Here is a 26,751-nt window from a genome sequence, read left to right as displayed (position 1 = left end):
TGTCACGAGCCTCGTGCATATAAAGGTAGAGTCCCCTACTCAAATTTCTTTAAAAGTAAAATCTTTCAAATTTCGTGCCTATGTTGCATACTTTGCATGCCTTTCAATTAAGAGCCTTCGGATTCTTGCACAATCTAAGAGACATATATCCCCAAATGCAAGGTATTAGGCAAAGCTTTAGAGTCTAGATCTAGACCCCACCTAGGGGTTTTTAGGGGTTCCAACTATACGCATTGACTAAAAGAGGCTTGATACATCAAGGATAACACCAAGAAGACACCTTCGAGCATACCCCGCTAGGGCATCTTAAGAGGCCATTCATACACTACAACATTGCCATGTATACACATGTTGAAGGGATTGCTTCGTTATATTTGATGAAAGCGTTGACATAGCATAAGCATATAATTCAAATACTAAACTGTTGCTGAAGCCTACCGTTATTATTACTACATAACATAACAAAATATATATAAAAGACTAGTTACAAGGTTGCTAATCCTAATTCCATTTGCACGACAAAGTTTCATCACCTTACTGATTTGCAAAGACCTCTACATCAACATCTCCATATTCTAAAAGGCCCAATCTACATGGGTGGCCACCTTCTATGACTACATACAAGCCAAGCAAGCCCCTCCAAATCCTCAACCTAATAGCTCGGGGTGGGTTTGTTTTTTTTTTTTTTTCGCGGGGAGGGGGGGTGGGGGGGGGAGGGGGAGGGGGGATTGTGAGCCTAATGAGGCCATCTCCCCATCTTGGTAGGCAAAAAATCTGTTGCTACATCCATGCACGACTCACCAAATGCACAACAAAGAAACAAAAACTTACCTAGAGTCTTTCGAACATGCATAGTCAAGATCATAGGGCTATGAAGAAGATCCTTCTCACCTCCACAAATATACATCACACTGTCCAATTCCAATCAATAGATGTGATTTTACCAATCCACCTCATGATTTTTCTTGCAGTGCCACGCAATTCTTGTGTGAGCAAGCATGGTTATTTCAAAAATCTAGCCTCTCTACATAGTCGTAGATGCTTAGCTCCAACAGTGTGACCCTTTGGTCCCACACCTCAATTGGATTCTCATCCGCATTCCGAACTATCTAGGCATAAGCAAATGGGCTAGGTTTCAGCTTCGATCTTTTTATTAGTTTGGAAATTAATAACGTTGTGCGTGATACTGAGTCAACCAACACCACATTATGCTTGACAACTTATCCCTTCATTTTTATTGAGTCCACTGCGAAAAAATATGAATAGCCAATTGATGTCACGGGTTTCGATGGGATATATCATGGACATTCTTAAGTTTTAAGAAACAAAACACACAATAAAGCACTTTCTATCTGAGAGAAGGTCCTTCTAGCAAAATCTGAAGGTTCTCAACCCTGGGATTCTTGCCCATTTCTGTATCGCATTCAAAGATTACCATTTCAGCCATGCGATGGCTCTTATCCCTCCCATGGTCCTTCCATAAACACAGTTGAAGGCATCCGAAACACAGTCCCTCTTTCCTTGCTTTGTCCTTCTGGTCAAGACACAAACTGCCATAGGTGATACTTTTCTTTTCACCCCTACAGTGGTACTCGGCTGTGACGTACTACAGTTATCCTAGATTGCTTGGCTTGATTATTGATGTGTTGCATTGTATCTTTTATCATAAGCTTTTTATGAAAAGTTGGCTTCTTCAAAAACTTGTCCTGAGTTTCAAGGTGTGCGAAACCACTTCTCTTCCCCCTTGCATCCTTGTAATCCAACGCAATTGCTATTGCGTTACCAAAAGTGTTGGCATATTTTCCCTTGACTTCCATTCAAGCCAAATATGTAATCTTTGGCTTGAACACACTAAGATAAAGTTTCTTCATAACTATCTCCTAGAATTTATTAGTATACTCAGCTATTGATAAGTTCCTCTGCCTGAGATACCTACACTTATCCATGCTCTTCATCTAGAGGCAAAAAATATTTTCGGAACACTAGTTTGAAATTCTCCCAAGTAACTGCAGCTACACGATCTTTTTGTTGTTTTATCCACCACCTATCTGCAGCTTCCATAAACATGAATCATCATGATATCATAGAGGACCTCACATATGGCAAATGCCTCATCCCATTTGGAAGCCACCCTTCGATGACATCCCAATTCCCATCAAACATCCTGCCCGCATATTTCTTTGGCATATAATTTGCTATATTAGGCGGCTATGGTCTATCCTTCCGAACAATGGACTCAAGTTCCAATGTCCCCTTTTCTTTGGAGGGTCTACGTGTCAAAATATGGATAGCTACACGCGTTCCTTGTTGGCCTGCCAACTGCTAAGCCAACCAGTTGTAGAGTATTCTCTACATTGCAATCTTGGCATTCAAAGAACGCAGCTCATGTGCCATTGAATGTGATACCTACAGGTTGTATTGGCCAACTCTAGAAGCTATGGGGTTCACAAGTGAAATGTCATCATCAATTTGCAAACCACTTTGACTGATGCCCAGTAATAATGCACATACAATTGCAAGCCACCTTGATTGATGCCCAATATTAATGCACCCATGCAGGCCTATAATGAAACACCATAGCGACACATGACGCTATACTGTGCCACAGCCATCTGTGCAAATTTTCACCACCCTAAGCTAGTTGACCCTGCACTACCTTTAAGACAATAGATCAAAAACTTTTGAGCTTGCTTCTGGTAGTATATCCCATTCGTCCATCAAGGCACATGGCGTTTGGAGCAAACAAATCACCGATTCACATTGTATGGTTGTGTGGGTGCTAAGGTTGAGCACAGACTGTACAGATTGCATTGTGCAAGAATCTGACGGGGACTTTTTGATAATATGGGCACTAGTCTGCAGTTCTCTTCTGCTTTTCATCCACAGGCAAATGGCCAATCAAAGGAGGCTAATTCCATAGTGTTGGATTTGCTTCTGTGGTATGTTTCGGAGCACCAGTCACAGTGGGAGAAGTTTTTACTGTTGGTTGAGTATGCATACAATAACCAGGTACATTCATCTACAGGCAAAGCTCCATTTGAGATGGTGGAAGTCAGTCATAAGATTCCACCCATCTTGCAAACAAAAGATAAAATCTTTGAGGCTGATAAGTATGTGGAAAGTATGGATGTAGCTGTGAAGCAAGCACTTCAGCGGTCACACGATAAGCAAAAGAAGGCAGCAGACAAACACCATCGTGAAGTTGACATTAAAGAAGGTGATAATGTCTTGCTGAAAACATGTCTTGCTGCGTTTTCAGAAGGCAAGGCTGAAAAGTACATGGGGTCGTACTCGGCTTTTTCCTAAGTTGAGTATGAGGTATTATGGGCCTTTTAAGGTAACTGAGAAGATTAATGATATAGCATTTCGGTTACAGTTGGAGGATTCACAATGCTTTCCATGCGAGTCTTCTCAAGCCTTTTCAAGGTGATGTGCCTAAGATTCTGCCTTGGGAGATGCAGCCAGAGGTGGAAGAATTAGAAGAATTAGATGAAATTATTGTACCCGAGCAGATTCTAGCACATAAGGTAAAAGGTAAAGTTACCCGACACTATTAGTGAAATTTTAGAATTATTCGTCACTGCATGTGAAGTGATTGGACGAGGAGGAACAGGCACACACTCCTCGGGTGTTGCAGCTTTACCTTGAGGCTTTCCAATTGGAGCCAACTTTAGTTGGCACTCATTCAGGTTCAACAGAGTGACAGGCGTCTCGAGCATTGCCTAATGCTCAAGGGGGGGGTTGTCACGAGGATGTGAAGTTATGAACCGTTTCTAACTTTGGCTTAAAGGGCTAGCCCAGGGGAAGCAACACTTCCTAGAAGTCCCTAGGTGCACACACTAGGCCTACTTGCTAGGGGCAAGGCAAGGTTTAGAGGGGTCTTAAAGTTAGGCCCAAGGAAACCAATGTTTCATTGGTTAGAAGGGTTAGGACTTAAGTGTGAGGGGCGAACCAATGTTTCATTGGTTTGTGCGGGTTAGAGCATTAATGAGGGTGCCACGTGGCAGCCCCTCATGCACACCTACCCTCTTCCTCTCCTTCCAAGGCTAATGTATGGTTTTCTTTCGACGTTGATTTTGTTTTTTCTCATTTTTCACGCATCCCGAGGCAAAAGAGGCATTTTTGCACAACGCCGTACGAATCTATACAAACGGGCACGCATTCCAAGGCTTGACTCCTTGCATTTTTTACCTACACGCATCTCGAGGCAGTCCGTACGGCTGTACGGACTGCAAGAACTGCATGCATACCTATTGTACGAGCCTTGCAACGCTGCAGTATGGACTCCATGCTGGCTGTACAGCTCTTTTATTGTTGCTGCTGAACGGGATGTTTGGGCACTCTTTCCAAGGCTTGTACAGTGGTTTTTGCTTCACGCACTTCGAGGTTCTGGCTGCTGGTTGAACTTGTTTTCTCCTGCCTGGAGGTCTTTTGCACACCTGAGCTTCTTCATCCCCTTTCTTCTGAGCTTCCAGTCTTCTCATTCTCTCTCTTTCTCCCTCTACCCCATGGTTGGAAGTCACCTACACTCTGTTGGGGGCCTGGACAATGGAAAGGTGCGAGAGCAGAGCTTGCCCCTCTTCCACGAACAGCGGATATAGTCGTTTTGACTTCCCCTTTGTTTTCCATTTGCAATTTTTCAAGTTCCTTGTGGTGCATTTGTTGTTTGGAGCTTCCTTTGGACCTTACAAGCTTAAGCAGACTCTCAGTTACAAAGAGTGTGCCTGGGAGAGTGCAGTGTATTGCATTTGGATGCCTTGAGGCTGCTTGAGCATTTTGGGACGTTATGGATGCCTTGTCACTGACAGTTGGTTACAGTCTTTGTGGAATGCTTGGACACCTTTACAGTTGGTCATGGACAAATGGTGAATGCCTTAGCTTTGCCTTGGCACTTGGGTACTATTGTGTGCACTAGGATGGAATACAGGTTATAGCCAAGGTTTGTCTTGGACAATGGAATTGCCCATGGGACAGAGCATAAGGGTGAGCCCTTGGTGTATGTACAAATCTCATTCTTAAAGAAATAAATAAATACCGGAAGGGGCACCAAGAGTTTGGGGCCAGTGTGGTGTCTTGTACTTGGTTTCATTGAGTAGGAGCACTCTAGCCTCCATCCAGTTATTTCTCAAATTGTTTCTAAGTGGTATTGTTTAAAGTTAAGTGGTTGGAAATGATGCAATGTGGCTGTGAGTAATGAATATGCAATGCGAGTAATGGTCTACTGCCCTTTAGGAAACTAAAGGCCGGTTCCAGTGGTTCCATTGCCGGGACATCACCATCTTCCTATTGAGGTGAGCCCTGGGAGTGTTGGGTGAAGAAAGCCCCATTGCATTTTTGTTACAGCCATATTATCAACAATCATGTCACACCGCGAGAGATCGTTGACTTTCTCCGAGCAAGAAGAATACAGCTTTGAGGAGGAGCATAAGACCAGTGAGGGTGAAGAAGAGCAGAATGATGAGGGACAGCATGTTTCTCCTGAGCATGCCACTATGGATTCGCAGGATGAGGTAGATGAGGTAGAGGAGCTTGATCCCAATGCCCTTTTTCAGTTACGAATGCAAAGTGCAGTGGGAGCCCTGTCACAACTACAACAAACTTTCATGGAGATTATGCAAGCTTCTCCTGGTAGTAATGTTTCCCCTGGAAGCAAAAAGACAGCTGAGAAGAAGCAGAAGAAGCATAAGAAGACTCACCGGCATGTATCTTTCAGTGGACAGCCACCACAGATGCCCACAGTCACACCTGTAGTGGGTCATGCCAATAATTTTCATTCAATCAATCAAGGACAGCAAGTCCTCCCTCAGCCCATGAAGCATCCAAGATACTTTGAAAAAGGATCAGTTTTCCATGCAATGGTGGCACAGCCCACAGAAGGGCCCGGAATGCGAAGCGGTTATATGGGTAGTGTTCAGCCAGGAATGCAGCACACATGGAGGGAGGAATGCCCCTTGCAAATGCCAATATGATGTATGCAAACATAGGGATGCAGCTTGGTATGCAGACAGGGATGCCAAGAATGATGAGCAACACTTGGAGTATGCCACAGATGCAAGGAATGGGATCTGGAATGGTCAACCCCACCATGGGCACAAGCATTATGGCAAAGAATATGGGATCCACGATGCCTCCACCATATTTACAGCCCCACATTTATGATAATCTTACTCCCAAAGGTAAAAGCTGAAAGATTATAAGGAGAGAGGGGCAGCTGTGAAGTTTGAAACCTTCAATGGGATGCAGGACGGATTGAAGGCTCTGACATTTGGCAACAGTTTGATGCTGCCTATTCCAATGGTCATTTCACAGAGTCTTCCAAGGTACGAAAGGCAGCCACCTTCTTGAAGGGTAACGCACTCCAATGGTGGACCAATTTGCTTTTGCAGGATAAAGCCCCTAACACTTGGGTTGAGTTCAAGCAAATTTTCTCATTTGCTTGGCTCACCACCACTTTTGAAGTGGATATAATGACAGCACGGCATAAGCTAGATGCCGCAAACTGTAAGAATCTTGAAGAGTATAACAAAAAGTTATGGGAGGCCTTATTGCCAATCAATTCATATAGGACAATATCACTCTCTGAGCTGGTAGAAAAGTATTGTTGTGGGCTCAAAGGAGCTTTGTGACTATTGCACCAAGACAAAGGTCTCCAACATGTCTCAGCTGATTGAGAATGCTACTACAGCCTATGCTCTCATGCAAGGGATGACTCCAAGGTTCAAAGGTAAGCAGCAAGATAACTCTTTCACGAAAAGGAAATTTGCCAAGATGACCAAAGTCAAGTTTGATATGGATCCAAGACCTGATAGTAAGCCCAATACTAGAGAGAGATTGTCTCCTGAGGAACGGCAAGCCCTATTTTAAGCTGAAAAGTGTTTCCTTTGCAAAGAGGAGGGCCATCAAGCTAAAGATTTCCCCAATCGTAAACGGAAACAACCTTTAGGAGCACAAGAAGCGAAAAAGGACAGCCACACGCACTAGGAGATTTGTTTTCTTTTGGTAAAAAGCAGTAATATTGGTATGAATAATTGTAACAGCCAGAAATTGGAGAGTCTCCTCTTTCTAGGCTGCCTTGTTATTTGTAGGATGTTTATTCCCTGCTAGTTTTGCATTGTAATTTGCAAGATGGCTTTTCCCTGCCAATTTGTGGTTTTTGTATCAGTCAAAGATGGAGAGTGTCCTCTTTCTAGGCTTGTAGAATAAGTATTCCTTGCTATTGTTGGATTGCTCTTGTTGCCCGGCATGCCTAGAGCAGCACATCCATGTATCACATACCTGCTTTGGATGCTCTTGTTGCCCGGCATGGCTCGAGCAGTAAATCCATTTAGTACATGCCTGTTGGTATTTGATTTGAACCATGAGGCACGGATCCAAGTGAAACCAGCCTCTAATCACTCAAAGGGCAGTGGAACTAAACCTTTAATCACTTCAGCACTTATTTACAGCTCACAAAGCATATATCACAACCATTAACCATTGCATGATCACCATTTGGCATTTACCCATTTGTTCACAAACAAAACCACTAAAAAAGGGATGGAGGCTAGAATGCCCCTACTCAACAAACATAAACAAGTACACCCGATTGGCCCCAAACACTGTGGCACCCCTTTCGGTATTTCTTTATATTTCACAGTGAAATGATTACAAGTTGCATCTGGGAGACCTTCCCTGCAACTGAGCACACACCCCCAATTCACTAAGCCTTCGCAAGGCTTTCTAGCATAGAACACCATCACATAAGTGCACTTAACCCATAGGCTCAATCCAAAGGCATTCTCTTTTCCGAGTGCAATTCCATTGGTTGCCCAGATGCAATCACACTACACCCCAGCTGCACTCTCTTTGAGTGGTTTCCAGATGGCATTCACAAAGCTTTTCAAAGCTCCAAAATAAAATCAGCAAAGTACCCAACCAAAGAATGACTCATATAGCACTGCCTGGGCACCTGTGAGCCAAGAAAGAGGCGGCACACGAGGCCAACCAATAGCTTATGGCAAAAAGAAATTGCAGCAGCAAAATCACAACTCGAACCAAGTCCTAGAAACTCGAACCAAGTCCTTAATCACCAAGAGGATGTAGTAGCCAATGCCTAATTGCATTCTCAGCCAAAGAGGAGTGCAAAGGCATGAAGAAAGAGCATTTACAAGAGCCGACCAGCAAGAATTCCACTGAAAAATGTGAAAAGAAGCACTTCTGTCGCGAAGAAATGGGAGTTCGTGGACTCCAAAGAAGCGTGCTTCAGAGAGGTGTTGGGATATCTCAAGGTGTATGCCTCAGGCACACCTTATGTTTCTATGTGTGAGTGCTAGAGGCACAGTTAGGTGCCCACAAGCACAGTTAGGTGGTGGAAAGCCACATAGGATGATTGAGAGAATCTAGGAGCAGATTGAGGAGATGATTGTGGAGCTCTGAGATCATCAGTGATGTCAGTGAGCTTGTATGAGGTGCCTACTTAAGGACCTCACTTTTCTTCATTCTATAAGCAAGTATTCTGAGTTTGTGTCCACTCTACTCTTTCTTTTCAGTATTCCAACATGGTATCAGAGCCATTTCATCCCCCTTGAGCCCATTTCTGCCACATCATCATCATCTTCTTCTTCTTCTTCTTCACCATCTCTCCCTCTTCTCCAAAAATTTTGCTTGAACTTGTTCTCCTTCAATTCTCAACCATTTCCCACACCCTTTCTGCTGTAGATCCCTCTTGTTAGGGCGAACTTCGGGCTGCAAGCAATTGGAGAACAACCCGCGCTGCTGGTCGCCATTGCAGAAAAGTCGTCGTTTTTCTCTTCTGCGTTTTCTCTGCACCTACTCTGTCTTTTCTTAATTCCTTCCAGGGCAAGCTTCTACATACCTAGAGCTACCTTGTGCTGAAATCTGAGCAGCAATGGCTGCATATTGAAGGAGAAAATAGAGAAAAACCAGTCGACTTTGTTCAAGAAGGTGAAGGCGACCTGACGCGTTTTTTCGCCTCTTCTTCCCAGAGGATCTACTGTGGTATACCAGCTCTCTTTTGCCTCAGAAAGCCCCCTTTCTTTTGCTTTGAAGAGTGTGCTATGAGCCCTCCAAGTTCAGCTCTCTAGTTTTGACAGTTTTTACATGCTTTTGAAAATGATGCTACATAAAATGCTACTCTAGCATTTCTCGTCTTTTGAAGTTTTTAATAACTTCACTACAAGTGTTGCTTCAGTTTTGTTTTGACTTGCTAGACCTGGTTGTGATTGGAAAGTGGTTATTTCATCCACTTCTATGAAGCATATAAAAAGTAGCATCATTGTTTGAAAACTAGTCACTACTATTTGCTACATCAAGTGACTATACTTTGGAAGTATTGCAGTTCTTTTTGCCTTGTAAGAGAGATAGACACTGCCCAATATCTGGGTTAGACCCTCTCATGGCTACTTTATATAATCTTGAGAAGTTCAATGGAAAGGGGTTCCATACATGGCAAATGAAGGTAAAATTTGCATTAATGCGGGAGAACTTATGGGGACTTGTCAAACCTTCTCCTACCGCTTCTTCTACGGCCTCAAATGCTGGGGAATCTTCAGCTCCGACACGACCGGCAAGGGATCCAGCAAGAGAAGAAAAAGCATATGGTATAATTGCTTTAGCTTTGGGTGATGATTACATACATCATATATCTGACTTGGAGTCTCCATCGGAAGCATGGCAGAAGCTAGATTTGATTTTTGGTGCAAGCTCTCATATTTCTAAACTATCACTTAAAATCTCTTTCTTTGAATTAAAGATGGCAAGTGATACTACTTTAGCTGCCCATGTCAACTATATGCGGAGTCTTATGACTCAGTTAGCTTCTATCAACTCTCCTATCACCCCTGATGATGCTATGGCAGTACTACTTAAGAGTATGCCTGAAAGCTTTGATCACATTGTAAGCACTTTGAAGAATCTTCCCAATCCAAACCTTGAAGGCATTATCTCAGCTCTCCAAGAAGAAGAAAGACACATGGAGTTAAGGAAAGGCAATGACACTGCTTATGTTATGAAATTCCAGAAGGGCAAGTACTCTCCTTGCAATCACTGTGGAAAGACAAATCACCTTTCAAAGGACTGCTTCAAAGTTAATCCATGTAAGCACTGTGGCAAAAACAACCATAGTGAGAAGTTCTGCAGAGACAAAGCAAAGACAGAAAATGCAAATCTACTTACAGTGAATTTGCCTCCACAAGATGAGGCATCCCATGAAGATTATGCATTTTAAATCATCTCTATGTATGCTCCAGATCTCTCTTTTTATGTCAAGGTACTCAGCCTGGATAGTCCTCCAAAATGAATGAAAATAAACTATTGTGTTTTGTGTGTTTTGTAAACACCTCTGGTCACCTTATGATGTAGGCCATGTGTATGTTTTGTTCCATGGTACCTCCTGCAAACATTGTGTGCATGTACATGCAGGGGAGATAACCATTGGAAGGTCTTTTTGTATCCCTTTTTGTTTACCTTACACCCAAGGGAACCCTTGCTAGCATGAGAACCTAGCCATAGATTAATCCTTGACCACCATGAGATGGCATGAGAAACTATGAGACTAGATGTATCCTTGACATAGCCTGAGGCATTTCCTTGAGGGGGGGTTTGTTGGGATATCTCAAGGTGTATGCCTCAGGCACACCTTATGTTTCTATGTGTGAGTGCTAGAGGCACAGTTAGGTGCCCACAAGCACAGTTAGGTGGTGGAAAGCCACATAGGATGATTGAGAGAATCTAGGAGCAGATTGAGGAGATGATTGTGGAGCTCTGAGATCATCAGTGATGTCAGTGAGCTTGTATGAGGTGCCTACTTAAGGACCTCACTTTTCTTCATTCTATAAGCAAGTATTCTGAGTTTGTGTCCACTCTACTCTTTCTTTTCAGTATTCCAACAAGAGGAATGCATTGAGAAGGTTTTGGAGAAGTTTCATCGCCGGAAAGTCCTCCAAAACTGAGAAAAACCAGTCAACCAGTGCGTGGGACCACTCGAAATTCAACAGAAAGCTGTAGCTTTGCAAGAGGGGAGGCCCAGGAGCCGGTAGAAGCAAAAAGGTCCAAAAAAAGCCACTTTTGCAAATTCGACCAGCAAAAGAAGTACTCAGCTTTTCCCATTCTACCAAACGCACGGAGGGAAAAGCGTATCACTACGAAGGGGAGGCAGAGGGGAAGCCATTGGGCCAAACAGAAGTCGAGGAATCCAAACGGTTGAGGAGTTATGAAGAAAAACGGAATTCAGCTGAAGGAGGCTGAAAAAAAAAATCCAAAATCTCAACAAAGGGAGAAGATAAGAGAGAAAGCCGCACATGTGAAGTTTAAAAGGCCCAAGAAGGTCCAGGAATGGCAAAGGAGCATGTAGAAGGCACTAGAGCCACCTGGAACTCTAGGGGGGCCACTGAAGGTACATGGCCCTCTAGGGGGCCCATCAAAAATGCCACATCATCATTTCTCAGCAACCACTCTTTTAATTCCTTGGAATGCCTTTGGGCCTAGGGATTAATTACGCTTATGTGCTAGGCACCATGCCGCGTTGAATTACACATTATTAAGCCCATGCTTGGACTTTTAGAACCAAAGTTGTCACGGTTTTGTAGTACATTAAAGTACTTAGAATTTCACGCCCCCGTGACACCAAGTCTAGCATAGATTGGCTGAACCAATTCAGCTTGCGGGAATGCAAGGATATCGAGTACCAAGATCTCTGCCCCTAGGATTCATTATTGCCACGTGTGTGTGGTTCAAGTTTTTGGAGGCGAGTGAACTAGCAGATTCCACTCAGAAAGGTGTAGTCCACTCAATTGTGAATTGAGCTAACTTCGGTTGTAGATCTTTCAAGCTCAGCAGAGCGTAGGTCTGGAGCATTGCCTGATGCTCAAGAGGGGGGTAGTTCCTCCACCCCTTTGTCAACAGACAAGCTTACGGTATCTAGAAGTCGCTTGGTGACACTGTATGTCTCACTCGAGGTATTATTTGCTGACAATACATCTGCTCTGGGACTTCTATGATGAGTGTACTAGTCACTCCACATGGATGATGCATTGATATATGGATGGACTCGCGCGCTCTCCTAGATCATATCATCATTGCTAGTGGTTTATGTTTATAGCAACAAACTTGATAGTTTGCTGTTTTAAGAGGAGGGTATGTCACGGGGATGTGAAGTTAAAGAACCGTGACTAACTTTGGCTTAGGGGGCTAGCCCAGGGGAAGCGACACTTCCCAGAAGTCCCTAGGTGCACACACTAGGTCTACTTGCTAGGGCCAAGGCAAGGTTTAGAGGGGTCTTAAAGTTAGGCCCAAGGAAACCAATGTTTCATTGGTTAGAAGGGTTCTGACTTAAGTGTGAGGGGCAAACCAATGTTTCATTGGTTTGTGTGGGTTAGAGCATTAATATGGAGGCCACGTGGCAGCCCCTCATGCACATCTACCCTCTTCCTCTCCTTCCAAGGCTGATGTACGATTTTCTTTTGACGTTTGTTTTTACTCATTTTTCACGCATCTCGAGGCAAAGGGGGCATGTTTTACGTGACGCCGTACGAATCCGTACGGACAGACACGCATTTCGAGGCTTGACTCCTTGCATTTTTTACTTGCACGTATCTCGAGGCAATCCATACGACTGTACGGACTGCAGGAACTGCATGCATACCTGTTGTACGAGCCTTTCAACGCTACTGTACGGACGACTCCATGTTGGCTGTATGGCTCTTTTATTGCTGCTGCTGAACGGGATGTTTGGGCACTCTTTCCAAGGCTTGTACGGTGGTTTTTGCTTCACACACTTCGAGGTTCTGGCTGCTGGTTGAACTTGTTTTCTCCTGCCCGGAGATCTTCTGCACACCTGAGCTTCTTCATCCCCTTTCTTCTGAGCTTCCAGTCTTCTCATTCTCTCTCTTTCTCCCTCTACCCCGTGGTTGGAAGTCACCTACACTCTGCTGGGGGCCTAGACAATGGAAAGGTGCGAGAGCAGAGCTTGCCCCTCTTCCACGAACAGCTGATACAGTCGTTTTGACTTCCCCTTTGTTTTCCATTTGCAATTTTTTGAGTTCCTTGCGGTGCAGTTGTTGTTTGGAGCTTCCTTTGGACCTTACAGGCTTAAGCAGACTCTCAGTTACAAAGAGTGCGCCTCGGAGAGTGCAGTGTATTGCATTTGGATGCCTTGAGGCTGCTTGAGCATTTTGGGACATGTATGGATGCCTTGTCACTGACAGTTGGTTACAGTCTTTGTGGAATGCTTCGACACCTTTACAGTTGGTCATGGACAAACAGTGAATGCCTTAGCTTTGCCTTGGCACTTGGGTACTAGTGTGTGCACTAGGATGGAATGCAAGTTATAGCCAAGGTTTGGCTTGGATAGTGGAATTGCTCGTGGGGCAGAGCATAAGGGTGAGACCTTGTTGTATGTACAAATCTCATTCTTAAAGAAATAAATAAATACATGAAGGGGCGCCAAGAGTTTGGGGCCAGTGTGGCGTCTTGTACTTGGTTTCATTGAGCAAGGGCACTCTAGCCTCCATCTAGTTATTTCTCAAATTGTTTCTAAGTGGTATTGTTTAAAGTTAAGTGGTTGGAAATGATGTAATGCGACTGTGAGTAAAGAATATGCAATGCAAGTTATGGTCTACTGCCCTTTAGGAAACTAAAGGCCGGTTACAGGGTTAGCACCTCCACTCCCTCTGTACAAACACGCTTAAATATCTAGAGGTCGATTGGTGTTACAGTATGTCTCACCCGAGATACTCATTGCTGTCAGTATTTCTACCACGGGGCCTCTATGATTGGTGTACTAGTCACTTAATTATGATGCATCTGATGTGCAATGCTATATGTATTTCTTATCCATGGCTCTACAAATATGTATACATTGTTGGTTGATCTGTTGGCAGCAAGGTTGGCTGTCCTTTTAGATTTGGTAGGTCTGTTGGTTTGCTATCCTTTCAAACTTGGATGATCTGTTGGCAGCATTGTTGGCTGTCGTTTAAGATTTGGCTTTTATTTTTGCTATTTTATTTTCTTTTCCTATTGTTTTTGTTTGCAAGCAATCACGGATGTTTGTCTTCTTTCAAGAGGGAGGTATGTCACGAGGACGTGAATTTATAGGAATTTTGATTTTGCGACTCCCGTAATTTGTGTGTGACTACCTTGAGTCTCTGGGACACGGAAGTTTGGCCACGTGTGTGGGACTTGGGGAATTAATATTCCTAGTGAGCCCCTGAAAATTGTGAATCTACACGCCAATTACTAGGCAATTAATTCCTAGGACCAATGTGTGTAACAGAGGGGCAAAAGAGTGGTGCAATCAAAATTTACTATTTTTGACAGGGGACTCCAAAAACAGCATAGGACACCAGTTTGGCATGCAGGGGACCAAATTCACGCTAGAAGAGAAAGAAAGAGAAAGAAAATCAGTCACAACTTCCCTGGCAGGGTGTGTGGCCAAGGTGACTGGTTTCTAGCTGAGTTTCTGGTCTTTTGCTGCTGTTGGTGACCTCCAAGAGGTAGGGCGACCTGTTTGGAGGCTATGTCTGCTACCGGAAGCTGAATAGGAAGTGCTATGAGTTCTCTTCAAGCTGGTTTTACTGTTTTTTGGTGAAACCGGCCTTTGATAAGAAAAAGGGCAGTGCTCCTCTTCTACTCAGTCATAAACTTCATAAATAGCCACAATGCAAGCTTCAGTCACTTAAATCACTTAGCACAACTTAGAAACAAGCTTCAACAACAACAAAGGTGAGGCTAGAATGCCCCTGCTCAATGAAAACAGTACACAGTGCACCCACTGGAGTCTGGCCCCAAATGCCTTGGCGCTCCTTACGGTATTTATTTAATGCTTCTGAATGGAAATGCTTTACAACAAGGGTTCAACCCTGCACTGTTCCTCTATGCAAATCCTCTAGTTGTCTTCAAGGCATCTAATCCTAGTGCACCACTAGAATTCCCACTGGCAAGGCATACTCAGGCATTCACTTCTGATCTGACACAACTTAGAGGCATTCACGCATCCAAACCACTAGCAAACTGAGCTCAAGGCAGCCTCAACACTATCACATGCATCCACACTCTCCTTAGGCCTTCCACATGATCACCCTTGCCTTTGGGTGCTTCCTAGAACCTGTTGGAGTCCTAAAAGGACTGCACACAACACGCATGCACTGCAAAAAGCTGCAAAGCAAGAAAGAACAAGGAAAAACCGAACCTAGAACCAACTCCCGCTGTCTGTGGCAGAGGGGCGAGCTCCTTCCTCGCACCTATCCTCTGTCCAGGCTCCCCGCAGGGTGTAGGTGTCTTCCAGCAATCAGGAGAAGAGAGAAATGAAGGTAGAGAGCGGAGGGTGAACAAGAAAGAGCTGTAGAGGAAAGATGATTCACAGATCTGCCACGGAATGATTGCCTCGGGATCTGTGCCTGCGTCCTAAGAGAAGGTGCCAAAAGCAACAGGGAAAGTTCCTCATGTAGCCTGCACCGGTCCAAAACATCTCCAAAACAGCTCCAGAAGCCACCACGCAGCCAAAAACATGTGCACAAAGGTCCAACACAGCAAAAGACAACCCCAGGCACCTGCTGGAGGCAGCTGAACACGTCTATACGGATTCTGTACAACCGTACAGACGTCCGTACAGTCCGTACGAAAATTTTTGAAAAGTTCAAAAATGACTTCTGGCACTTCCTAGAGGTGCGTACTAGCCTTGGAACAGTCAAAACAAAGTTAAAACGGCTGCAAACACGCTAAAAACAGCTCAAAAACTGCACGAGAACAACTGAAAACGTCCAACACCTCTGGGAGAGTGAGGGGAGAGAGATGGAAGGTGGGGGAAGGGCATGCATACAAATGCATGACAAATGGCATCTCCTCCTTGCCATTTGCCCCTTCATTAAAGTCCTAACCCCCATACCAAGGACAACCTTGGTTGTCCTTGGGCCCAACTTTTAGACCCCTCTTTTAAAGCCTTTGCCTTGCCCCTAGGACCTAGTGGTGCACCTAGACTTTGCCCTTAGGAACTTCTAGGAAGTGTGCACTTCCTCTAGCTAGTCCCTCACGGCCAAACCATTACAACACTTAACCCTGGTTAACCTTGGGTTAAGCGTAGGTTGAGTTACGAAGATACTTTACATCACTTTTCACATCCTCGTGACATTTGGGCTCCAGGAGGGCTGTGAACTCTTCTACAAGCTGATTTCATTGATTTCCGAGCTACAAGAGAAGAGACGACCCATCTTGTTGCTTCCTAGGTTGCAAACAGGCTGCAAGAAGAGGGGCGACCTGTTTTCTAGCTGATTTCTATCAGCTGCTGCTGAGTTAGGGCCTTTTCCAGGTGAGGCGACCTGTTTTGGAGCTGCCTTTGGGCTGCGCCAGGGCTGAATCATCTATTCTTTGCTGGATTCAAGGTTTTCAAGTTCAAACGACTTGATTCTTGTGGATTCTCGGTAGAAAAAGGCTAGTTTTTGCCTGCTTTTGCCGTTTCCGAACTGGTTGTTGGCTAGTTTTTGCCTGCTTTCACCGTTTCCCAACTGGTTGTTGGCTGGTTATTGTGTTTGGTATTATTTCCAGGCAGAGGAAGGCTGATTTATGCTGTTGGGCAGTGGCTAGGGCGACTACAAATAGGGGCAACCTGTTTTGGAAGGATTTTCTTGGCCGATTGTGCCAAAGTTTTGGCTGTCTTTGGCTCTCTGCAACTGTATAGCCGTGTTTAGCTGGTTGGGCACTTGGTTGTGCACGTGCAGTAAGCACACACACATAGTTCATACCTTTGGGTTCCGTTGCAACTTGGTCGGAAAGAGTGTCTGATTGCCTAGTGATTGGATGCATATTCGCCATATAAAGTTGAGCAGGAATTGCAGGGTGTGCTGGATATTGGAAGTCTGTTGGCAGTGGTTTGCCTGGGGTGCAGCTTTCAGGAGACCTTGTAATCAGCCTCTCAGCTTTATATGAATATTAAAGAAATTCCACAAGGGACGCCAATGTTTGGGGCCAACCATGTCTTTGTTTCTGAGTAGGAGCGCTCTAGCTCCCTATGATTTAATCTGTGGTGATTGATAATTTGATTATTTACTGTGTATGCTGGGGTTAAAGTGGATCTTACCACCCTTTGATTAGTGAAGGCTCAACCATAGCAAAGATTAGATTATATGGCATCCCCATAACCACTCACCCACACATAGGAGTATTCAAATATAAAGGTCATCATAATGGATTTTTGTAAAAACTCAAGAGATGAAGGGCAGACTTGGCATAACAAAGGCTATCACAAAAGGAAAAAGCTAATAAACAAGCAGCCCATACTCCTTTTATCCAAGTTACATATGATTTGAACAATAGAGATTTCATTTCAATCTCTCTGGCACAAGAATTCTGCACAAATAATCTTGGAAAAAAATGATAATAGGACAATGCACCACTTAAAATAGAAAGACTTAGTTACGTGCCATCACAAAAATATTTAGGCAAATGAAAATTTAAAAATACCAACGAAAACCACAAATATTAATAAGAACTTCACCTATTCCTTTCCCTCGATACGGTTTAACCACCACTAACATTGCTATGTAACCCCTGAATGTATTTCTATGTTGGCCCATTTTGCATACTATGGTTCCCACGCAATTGTCTTCATGGAAAGCCTGAAATAAGTGGAAATGTCAATAAGGAAAGAGACCATATAAACTAGCATTAGGACTTTTTATCAATCACAAATTTTATTTGTGAATTATACAATTCAAGAGAGAAGCGTAAGATAGGACAATAAGATTGTCATCTCTCCGACTTACATCCACACTATTACGTCGAGAGATCTATGAAGCAACTATTGGCAAATTCTTTAGCCAAGTAAAAAAAAGTATGTGTATGAAACCAGTTCTTTTTTCAACAAGAGAAGAGTTAGACCTTTCTTACAAGAGTATATAGGCATAGCCTTAAGCAAGTTTATATCCCAGCCAAAATTGGCCTTGATTATTAGAGCTAAAAATGATTCCTAACAACTTCGGACTACAGAAACTTCTCACCAACCCTGTCAGTATCTATGGTAGACGACTCTTCTTATAACTACAATATGTAGGAAATCTAGTGCTACCTATTCTTTTGTAGCCTTAGGAAGAATGTCTAGGGTTGCATAATTCTACTTAACGAATGACACGATACAAAAGTTATGGTCACTTTATACTAGCCATTCGTTGGAAATAGATTCAGAAATGATGATCAAGAAAAGGATTATAAGGTCTTCTTGCTGAGAGCCAGCACTGGACTCGAGATAGAAACAAAGCAAACACACAAATGAAGGGACAAGCTAAACATTCGAACTGCCCATTACATGAAACAATATATGATCCAAGAGCACAACACAGCTTGTTACAAGCTCACGCTGAAGGCTCAAGTATAGATGCCAAACCATGGCGGTTGCCTCCACTCAACTGAGTAGGAAGCCTAAAGAGGTTTACACAATACAATGTTCTAGGAAATACACTTGTATAATGTACTCAAAAGCTTACAAGAGATGGAACTGAATCAATAATTATTGGAAGTATCGACTATGCAAGTTTCAAATCATGCCCTTGGTGTGGTATGTATGCCGCGGCATGCTGACACAGCGTGCTATCATGTCATCAGCAATGACTATGGCATAGGAAAGCTATCAACAAATGCATTCAACACAGCATCCCAAACCAAATAGCAATAAGAAATCCAAAAATGGCATCACAATGTAGACAAGGGTATACAATAAAATGGCATAAAAGTTGACATCAATTAATCACTTTTCTTCACTCTTCCCCTTTATCAATTTCTCAGCCATCATCCTAATTGATTCTGAAAAATTGATGCAACTGTCCCATGTGAGAAACCCTCTAGTTTGCGACCTGATCATTGAAGAAACAATAGATTGCTAAACTCTAGTCCACCTAAAGTTTCTGAACAAGTTTGCGACCTGATCATCAAGGAAACAATAGATTGCTAAACTCTAGGTCCACCTAAAGTCAAATGAAGTGATGACAGAAGTCAATATACTTGGGCCTCTCATGTCTTTTGCCAAGGTATGGCACTTTGGTTATTGCAAAAGATCACAAATACTTCACGTTGGGCTGACCCAAAATTCTTGAGGACCATGTTACCAGTGAATGGGCATGGGACCATTCCGGAAACATCGGATGCTAGAATAGGAGCATTTTGAGAAGGGGGGACGTAGACCTGGAATGCATACAATACATCACCATATGACACCAACATATGCATACTATTTAAATCCATTTCAGCTTCAAACTTTGACTCTAGTCCACCTAAAGTTTTCTGAACAAGTTTGCGACCTGATCATCGAGGAAACAATAGATTGCTAAACTCTAGGTCCACCTAAAGTCAAATGAAGTGATGACAGAAGTCAATATACTTGGGCCTCTCATGTCTTTTGCCAAGGTATGGCACTCTGGTTATTGCAAAAGCTCACAAATACTTCACGTTGGGCTGACCCAAAATTCTGGAGGACCGTGTTACCAGTGAATGGGAATGGGACCATTCCAGAAACATCGGATGCTAGAATAGGAGCATTTTGAGAAGGGGGGACGTAGACCTGGAATGCATACAATACATCACCATATGACACCGACATATGCATACTATTTAAATCCATTTCAGCTTCAAACTTTGACTCTAGTCCACCTAAAGTTTTCTGAACAAGTTTGCGACCTGATCATCAAGGAAACAATAGATTGCTAAACTCTAGGTCCACCTAAAGTCAAATGAAGTGATATATACCTTTGTAAGACTAGAATAAGTCCAATCATACAAATTTAGAATTTTTGTTGTTCTAAAGATAAAAAATCTACAAAGAAAATAAAAGAGAAGAAAAAAGAGGTAAACAAAAACTTTTATGAAAAACAAAAGGAAGACATACTTAGCAAGCAAAGCAACACTTATGTCGTCATCAGTGCCCAAGCATAAGCAGCTATACTAGGTTTCTAAAGACCCGCGGAGTCTCTTGGGCAAACCCAATGCTTACTAAAATACGTCAAATAAACAAAAGAGAATGAAAACAAGAAATCAAGAAGAAACGAAGAAGGTGACTTAAGCAAAAATAAACAAGCAAGTCAAGAAACAAAACAAAGAGGCAAAAATACATTTCTAACTTAGAAAGCACAAGTATACTCAAACAAACTCTCTTTTGAAACTAAAAGAAAAACGGGCTATTCAGCTCCCCGCTTTTTGTTTTCAGCTTATGTTCAATCATTCTAAACAAACCTAAGGCCGAAACACCATAGATAAAAGACTTCATATCTAAGAATGTACGAACTTTTTTCATTCTTTTCCTTGGATTATACCTCTTTTGTAATAGTAAAGTGATCAAATTACTACATTGAGTGATAAAAGACTCCTTAGTTGTACAAAGGTGGGAAAATCTATGGAATTGGGAAGAAATGACTCCATATTTTGCCAAATCAGAAATGTTTGAGTCAATGTGAGGCATTTTTATAATGTGTAAACCACTATATTCAGGTTGTTCACGTTTATCGTATATATCAACCTCTAATCCTATGGTAGATTGAGAAAGTCTAAGATCTAAGAAAACACAAGAATCCCCTCTTGAAGTGCAGTTCAGTTCACAAGAGTCACGAGGATAGTTCAAATGAAGTGATAACAGAAGTCAATATACTTGGGCCTCTCATGTCTTTTGCCAAGGTATGGCACTTTGGTTATTGCAAAAGATCACAAATACTTCACATTGGGCTGACCCAAAATTCTCAAGGACCGTGTTACCAGTGAATGGGAATAGGACCATCCCGGAAACATCGGATGCTAGAATAGGAGCATTTTGAGAAGGGGGGACGTAGACCTGGAATGCATACAATACATCACCATATGACACCGACATATGCATATTATTTAAATCCATTTCAGCTTCAAACTTTGAAATACACATGCTATGCACCAACCAGAGCATGCCACGTGTCATTGCGACAGTTCCAGGCAAGGTTCCATGTGTTGCTGATCCTCCAAATCTTCTCCAAACTTCATTGCCTGACTGCCCCGTGGCAGCCCTGATCATTGTGACCATGTTCAGCTCCTTTCTGTCCATCAGATCATTGCTTGTTGCAGCCTCCCCAATCACAGCCAGGTAAGCTCTCTTGTGCTGCCCACATGACAGCCCATGTGCTGCCCATCTGGCAGCCTTTCTTTACTTTTAGACCTGCCCATGTGGCACCTAATCTAACCTGGCACATCTCCCCCATGCATTCCTCATTTGGGGGCTCACAGATGGGGAGGTGACAACCTGAACTCCAACATTCCAGAGGTGAAGGGAAGACTCAGCCATGATTGAGCACTAAAGGAGAAGCCTCTCTTCTCAGCCATTCAGCCAGTTTCAATTTGTAGAATTTGAGACTGCCTCTTGCCCTGTTTATCATGTCTTTTATCCATCAAGATTTCATCTAGGTAGTTTAAATGGCCATACACAAACATGAAGTGAAGTCCTTTATATTGAAATTTCAGTTCAGCCCATACTTCTGTCAGAAGAGCCAAACCTTAGCTAGGGTTAGTTTTTAGTATGCAATAGGCGACGTTGGTAGGTCAGGCACCATGTGGCTGGTTTGCATGGCTACGCATGGAGACCTTTGGGAGCTGGAGATCATGTGGATGTTCGGTGATTTACACTCCATGAAACAAAGAAGCTAAGGAGACACCTGACAAAGCTACCAGAAACAAAAAGGTGCTCGGGATTTTAGGCAGAGCTCTTGGCAAGTCACCTGTACCTGTCGAAATCTGCATGTGAGAATTCGGTAGCTGTGGAAACATTCTTCAGGTCCCGTCTGAAATATTCCAAAGTGATATCGAAGCAATTGTTTTTTAGCTTGAAGATGGCTAAGAACGTGACATTGGGTTAACATCTAAACAAGCTTTGTTCAATTATGAGACAACCTTTGGACCTGGGAGTTCGTGTAGAAGATGACAACACTAAGGTGGCCCTACTATTCCGTGAAGATATTGCAGGTCAACAATGATGTTAGCCTCAACAAGATGATCTCCACCCTCCTTCATGATGAGCGTCATCGTGGTGTATATCCATACAAGCAGCAAACATATATTACAAAGGCAGCAACTGGCAAAAACAATTGCCTCAAGAAAGACAATCGAGATCAGTTCAATTGTGGATACTATGGCAGGCAGTGTCACAAGGAAGAGTTTTGATGCAAGAAGCGCGAAGACAAAGAAGAAAAACAAGGAAGATGCGAATATTGTTGCTAATGAATATGCTAGGTTGCGCTTGGCAGGACCAAGTACCAACGATGATTATGTTTTCGAAGGATGTAACAACACGGTAGAGTCCATGATAAGTTATCTTTGTCTTTAGATTTTTGTTTTTGGTGAAGCCTTTCAACTTTGACGAGCTGTCAAGTTTTGACTCTTTGATCCCGACTTTGTGGAAACTTTTGTGTATTCACTCATTTTCGTCTCAACTTCGACTGTTTTGTGCGTTTGCTAGTTTGTCGGTTGTGGAAACATTTTGGACAGGTAGTCTTTGAAAACTCCACCTTCGGTTTGAACGAGGGTGTTAGAAGGGCCAAACCTTAGCTAGGGTTAGACGTTAGTATGCAATAAGGGAGGCTTGTAGATCGGTCACCAAGTGGCATGGCTATGCATGGAGGCCTTTGGGAGCTGGAGACGTTGACTTGCTCACGTGGGTGTTTGGTGATTTACACTTGACAATTTGTGGCGAAATCTGCTGGCTTTCTCCTACTGATTACCATGATTCCCGTGCATGATTATATCAGCTGCTACTCGCCTCTACCTGGTTATTTCATGGCTCGGTGTCATGGTATGTAGAGACACCTAGTCTTTTACAATGTAACTCCAGCAAGCCCCATAGGGATAAGGAGAGGTCACTCTGGTTCGTTGTGTTTCATTCATGCAATATATATTGACTCTTTCTATGCTTCTACTTTGGGTGTTCTTGACATATTTCTCGTTTATTTTACGGGATTAGTTTATGAGTTCAGTCCAACAACTCTATCCATTACACTAGCCGCTTTAGTGCAAGTACTTCTTCGGGTCTGTCTTGTGTCTTCTCTTGTCCGGTACCTTGCAGACTGGCTTGTACTCCTCCATCAGCCAGTTTCAACTTCTAAATATGGGAACTGCCTCTTGCCCTGCATATCATCTGTCTTTTACACATCAAGATTTCATCTTGGAGGTAGTTTTGTCCTCCATAAACAACCCCTTTTTGTGAAAGACCAATTTTTCCCTTTATATTTTATCCACCATGTTGTATTGCACTAGCGCCTTTATTAGCCTTCTTGACAGTCCATCTCGTTTTGGTAACGTCCTGAATAAAAATTGGCAACGTGCTTCTGTTTCTACAGGGACCAATCCTACAAGTTCCTCACTTGACTTCTAGTTCTTCTGCTGTGAGCCTCTTTTGGACAGATTCAATTATTTTCCATGCTCGTGCTAGGCCACATCCCCATGCTTGGAGGCCGTACAAAACAACTGGTTGTATCAACGTGACAGATAAGAGGGTTGGTTGTATACATACACAATCGCTCCTGGGGGGGGGGGGGGGGGGGGAGAGAGAGAGAGAGAGAGAGAGAGAGGGATCAACGCCTCCAAAAGACCAAATAAGTATGTAAAACAATAAGGACATAACATGTCAAAATACAGGACTGCAAGAGCCACTGCCAAAGGGGAGAATAATGGAATGTAAAGTAGCTCATAAAGCTGGAATACTATTTCAAATTCTGCCTAAAGAATGAAATGAGGACAATATCAAAGATGCAAGCTTGCACTTGGAGGATTATGCTTAATGGCATTCAAGAGGGCTCAAAGATTCCTAGCACTTGGGAGAACTTCAAACTTTGATCGTTGTAACTGTTGGATAATTAGTCCTCCTTCATGAGTAAGTGCACCAATGGTGTGAGTTGACAGGGGAGAGGGGGGGGGGGGCGGGCAGAGAGAGAAAAAGAAAAAAAATACCACCACTCCAAGAGAGAGCATTGCTAACACTCTACAAGGGAGCGTTTTGGAGAGTTTCGACGTATACCATGAAGCATAACTGTGGCCAAAGAGTGATGAAGTAGCGGTAGGTGAAGATGGAGTAAGGTTCGCTCAGTTCATGATCTATAAGCCCCATAATCAAGGGCAGTTGTTCCTCCCCCTTGTAGCTCACGTATCTGATTGCATCAGCCATTTGCCGCACCAATTCCCGCCTTCCCTTCTTTTGTCTCTCGCCTTCTGTGATAATGGAAATTTGCCTAATTAGCTTCAGTATTTGATGTTTTTAAAAGACTGTAGGGTCAATTTTCAAGGATTGAACCACCAAAAGATGCCAAAGAAAGCTGAACAAAAGCACTGGAAAGGTAAAGTGAACGAAGTAGCCCTTTCTCCCTCTCTATATACCGGTCCGATTCCAATACGTCGGCTCCTACATGTATTGTTGACTTGATTAATTGGGTAACGAAGAGGGGGGACGACTCAGATACTAAAAAAAGAGCTGCAAACTTGATTAATTGGGTGACGAAGAGTTAGGGCATCAGAACGGGCAGCTTCTTTGGACCATCGCCTGCATAAGTACACTCCTCTCCCTACTTCTAGAGAAAGAAGCCCGGCCTCCTTGCAGGAACCCACCCAAAGGATATGCACAGACAACACACAGGGACGTAGGGCTCACTGCTCAATGTCTTCTTTGTCCTCGGAGGACAGTGTATACTGCTCCGCTACAAGCCCTACTTTGATCATCCATACTTCGCTCTTGCAGATGCCCATGGGTGGAGGTTCCGCTTTGAGAAGCTAAAAATGTTGATTTTTAGAAATTCTGATTTGGATTTTTATGATTTGGAAAAGAGAAAATTCATGCTTTTGTTTTTTACAAAAACGTAGTTTTGGCTTTAGTAAAGGCTTTAGTAAAGGCTACTTCCCTTAGAAATGACGTGGTTTTGGATTTCCATGTTGCCTACGCGTGTCTATTGATATGTGGCTTGCATGCGTGATATCAAGTGGGTTTGCTCCATCTCCCTTGTGACACATGTTCTTCTATAACTTCTCACTATGTCCTATTTTGTTGTTGCCCTCATTCCTTGCTTTGCCTCTTCCTCCGTTGTGGTCCTTGATGTTAGGGTTGGATATCTACGACCTCTGATGCCACGATGGCACCTTCCCCGATGGTGGCGTCATAAAAGGTTTCGTATCTCCTTCGTTCTGCTCTGCGATGTTGGGGTTGGACATCTAGGACCTTTGCTCCAACGATGCCGTCTTCCTCGCTCGTGGCATCCGCAAAGGCTGCGTATCTGTCGAAAATCCCATATGCATTTCTATCGGAGAGCCATGTTAGCCTTCGAATCCCGCAATTCTTGGGGTGCAAGTTTGTGGCAGTGCTAGTCAGTGGTTCGTGTTCCGTCACATGTATGGTATTGGACAAAATGTATGTTCCCCACAACTCTTAGAGCCAAACTTTGTCGTGGTGTTTTGCAGTGGATTTTCCCTTGCAAGTATAGTCATGGAAGCCCGTATTTTGGTGGTGGTGGGCGATGCTCCTTGGCTTGCAGGAACGGCCGTTGGAAGCCCTCTGCCGATTCTACTTGTAAATCGACGTGGCACCTTGTTGGCAGAGCTCCTATGGCAGTGTTACGATTTGGCTTGCAGTTTATTGGAGGAGATGTGCTGGTTGGAGTTGTTCGTGACCTTTCCACCATGAGTGGAGGGCCTATTCGACGATTTGTGCTGGTGCGACATCCGCGTGACGTTTCGATCACCTCTAGGAGCATGTTGCTAGGCGAAAGATGGCAGTTAGAGAAAGTGTATAAGAGCATGCTACATGCCCAGTGCACGATCGACTGTGTTTTGCTGATCTCCTTGCTTTTCAAACCCTTCATTGCTCTCGTGCTCATCTATTCTACTATGGCACCTATGGCTTCTCCCTCCCACGTCTCTCCTTCTGAATCTATGGGGTCGACTGGTGGAAGCAAAACATTTGAAAGAGGTAGTCGTATGGATGGTATCCGAGCAATGTAGATTTGTCGTTGCTTCCTTCCTTCAAAATTTTCACTTGCATTCACTCAAAACGTTGCATGGCCATGCTTTTCAGAGCTCGAACAATTTGCAAGCACTTACGTTGACGGTGTTACAGAAAGTTGTCGAGGTTCCTCTTGCTTTTCTATTCTCGTCACCCTTATGGTGTGGTTAACATTAGTAGAGGAACTCTCTTGCCCTTTAAGGAAGTGTGTCTGTAATTTTAGAAGTAGTTGGAATTTTTTACATGGTATCGACAGTGTTCATTTTGTTTCCCGTCATGTACCATTGTAATGATTATAGCTTGTAATCTATTTACATGTGCAATTTGCTTTTGTCATTAATTTATTCCCTCCGCTTTGCAAATTGGGAACATACATGCCCACTAACTTAATTTTTATGTTCTGACCTAAGCCCAATATGTTTCATTCGATGTTATATGCTTAAACAATGAATTTGCATATCATATCATTTCCCATATTGATATGTTTTTGCTCCATTTCTAGCAACCAGGCAATCATCAATAAAAAGGGAATATGAAGATGATGCCACATCAAATGCGCCACTCCAAGATAGGCATACTGATGTTCCCCCTTTGCATACTAGTCCATACAATGTCCATGCCATTGTTCCTTTGAGAGACAACTTTGTTAGTGGGGGAAACTCCTTACCCATATTGTCCATTGATGTCATATTTGAATTTATACGGCATAGATGTGCCTTTGAGGGAAAACTGTTAGCAAAGTATGGAACATATAAAGCTCGAAACACAAGCTATCCCATATG

General features: G+C 43.3%; 1 protein-coding gene across 2 annotated transcripts in view; it reads right to left on the bottom strand.

The window, feature by feature from the left end:
* Positions 1-24,828, bottom strand: part of ATMAK3 (Acyl-CoA N-acyltransferases (NAT) superfamily protein) — a 39,504-nt gene extending 14,676 nt beyond the window's left edge. The window contains exons 1-3 of one of the 2 annotated variants that reach the window (XM_087371320.1): positions 24,358-24,828; positions 24,002-24,192; positions 17,486-17,606 (exon numbers count right to left, since the gene is read on the bottom strand). In XM_087371320.1, the coding sequence (XP_087227446.1) occupies positions 17,486-17,606; positions 24,002-24,148 (268 nt within the window). In that variant the 5' untranslated portion in view covers positions 24,149-24,192; positions 24,358-24,828. The remainder of the gene's footprint in view (positions 1-17,485; positions 17,607-24,001; positions 24,193-24,357) is intronic. The other variant, XM_087371321.1, reaches the window with a different exon arrangement.
* Between the last annotated feature and the right edge of the window lie 1,923 nt (positions 24,829-26,751).

This window comes from Dipteris shenzhenensis, chromosome 32 (assembly GCF_047967505.1).
Source record: "Dipteris shenzhenensis isolate YYH24624 ecotype China chromosome 32, Dip_SZ_1.0, whole genome shotgun sequence".
In the NCBI taxonomy this organism is placed as follows: Eukaryota; Viridiplantae; Streptophyta; class Polypodiopsida; order Gleicheniales; family Dipteridaceae; genus Dipteris; species Dipteris shenzhenensis.
This window is presented reverse-complemented; position numbering and strand designations above follow the sequence as displayed.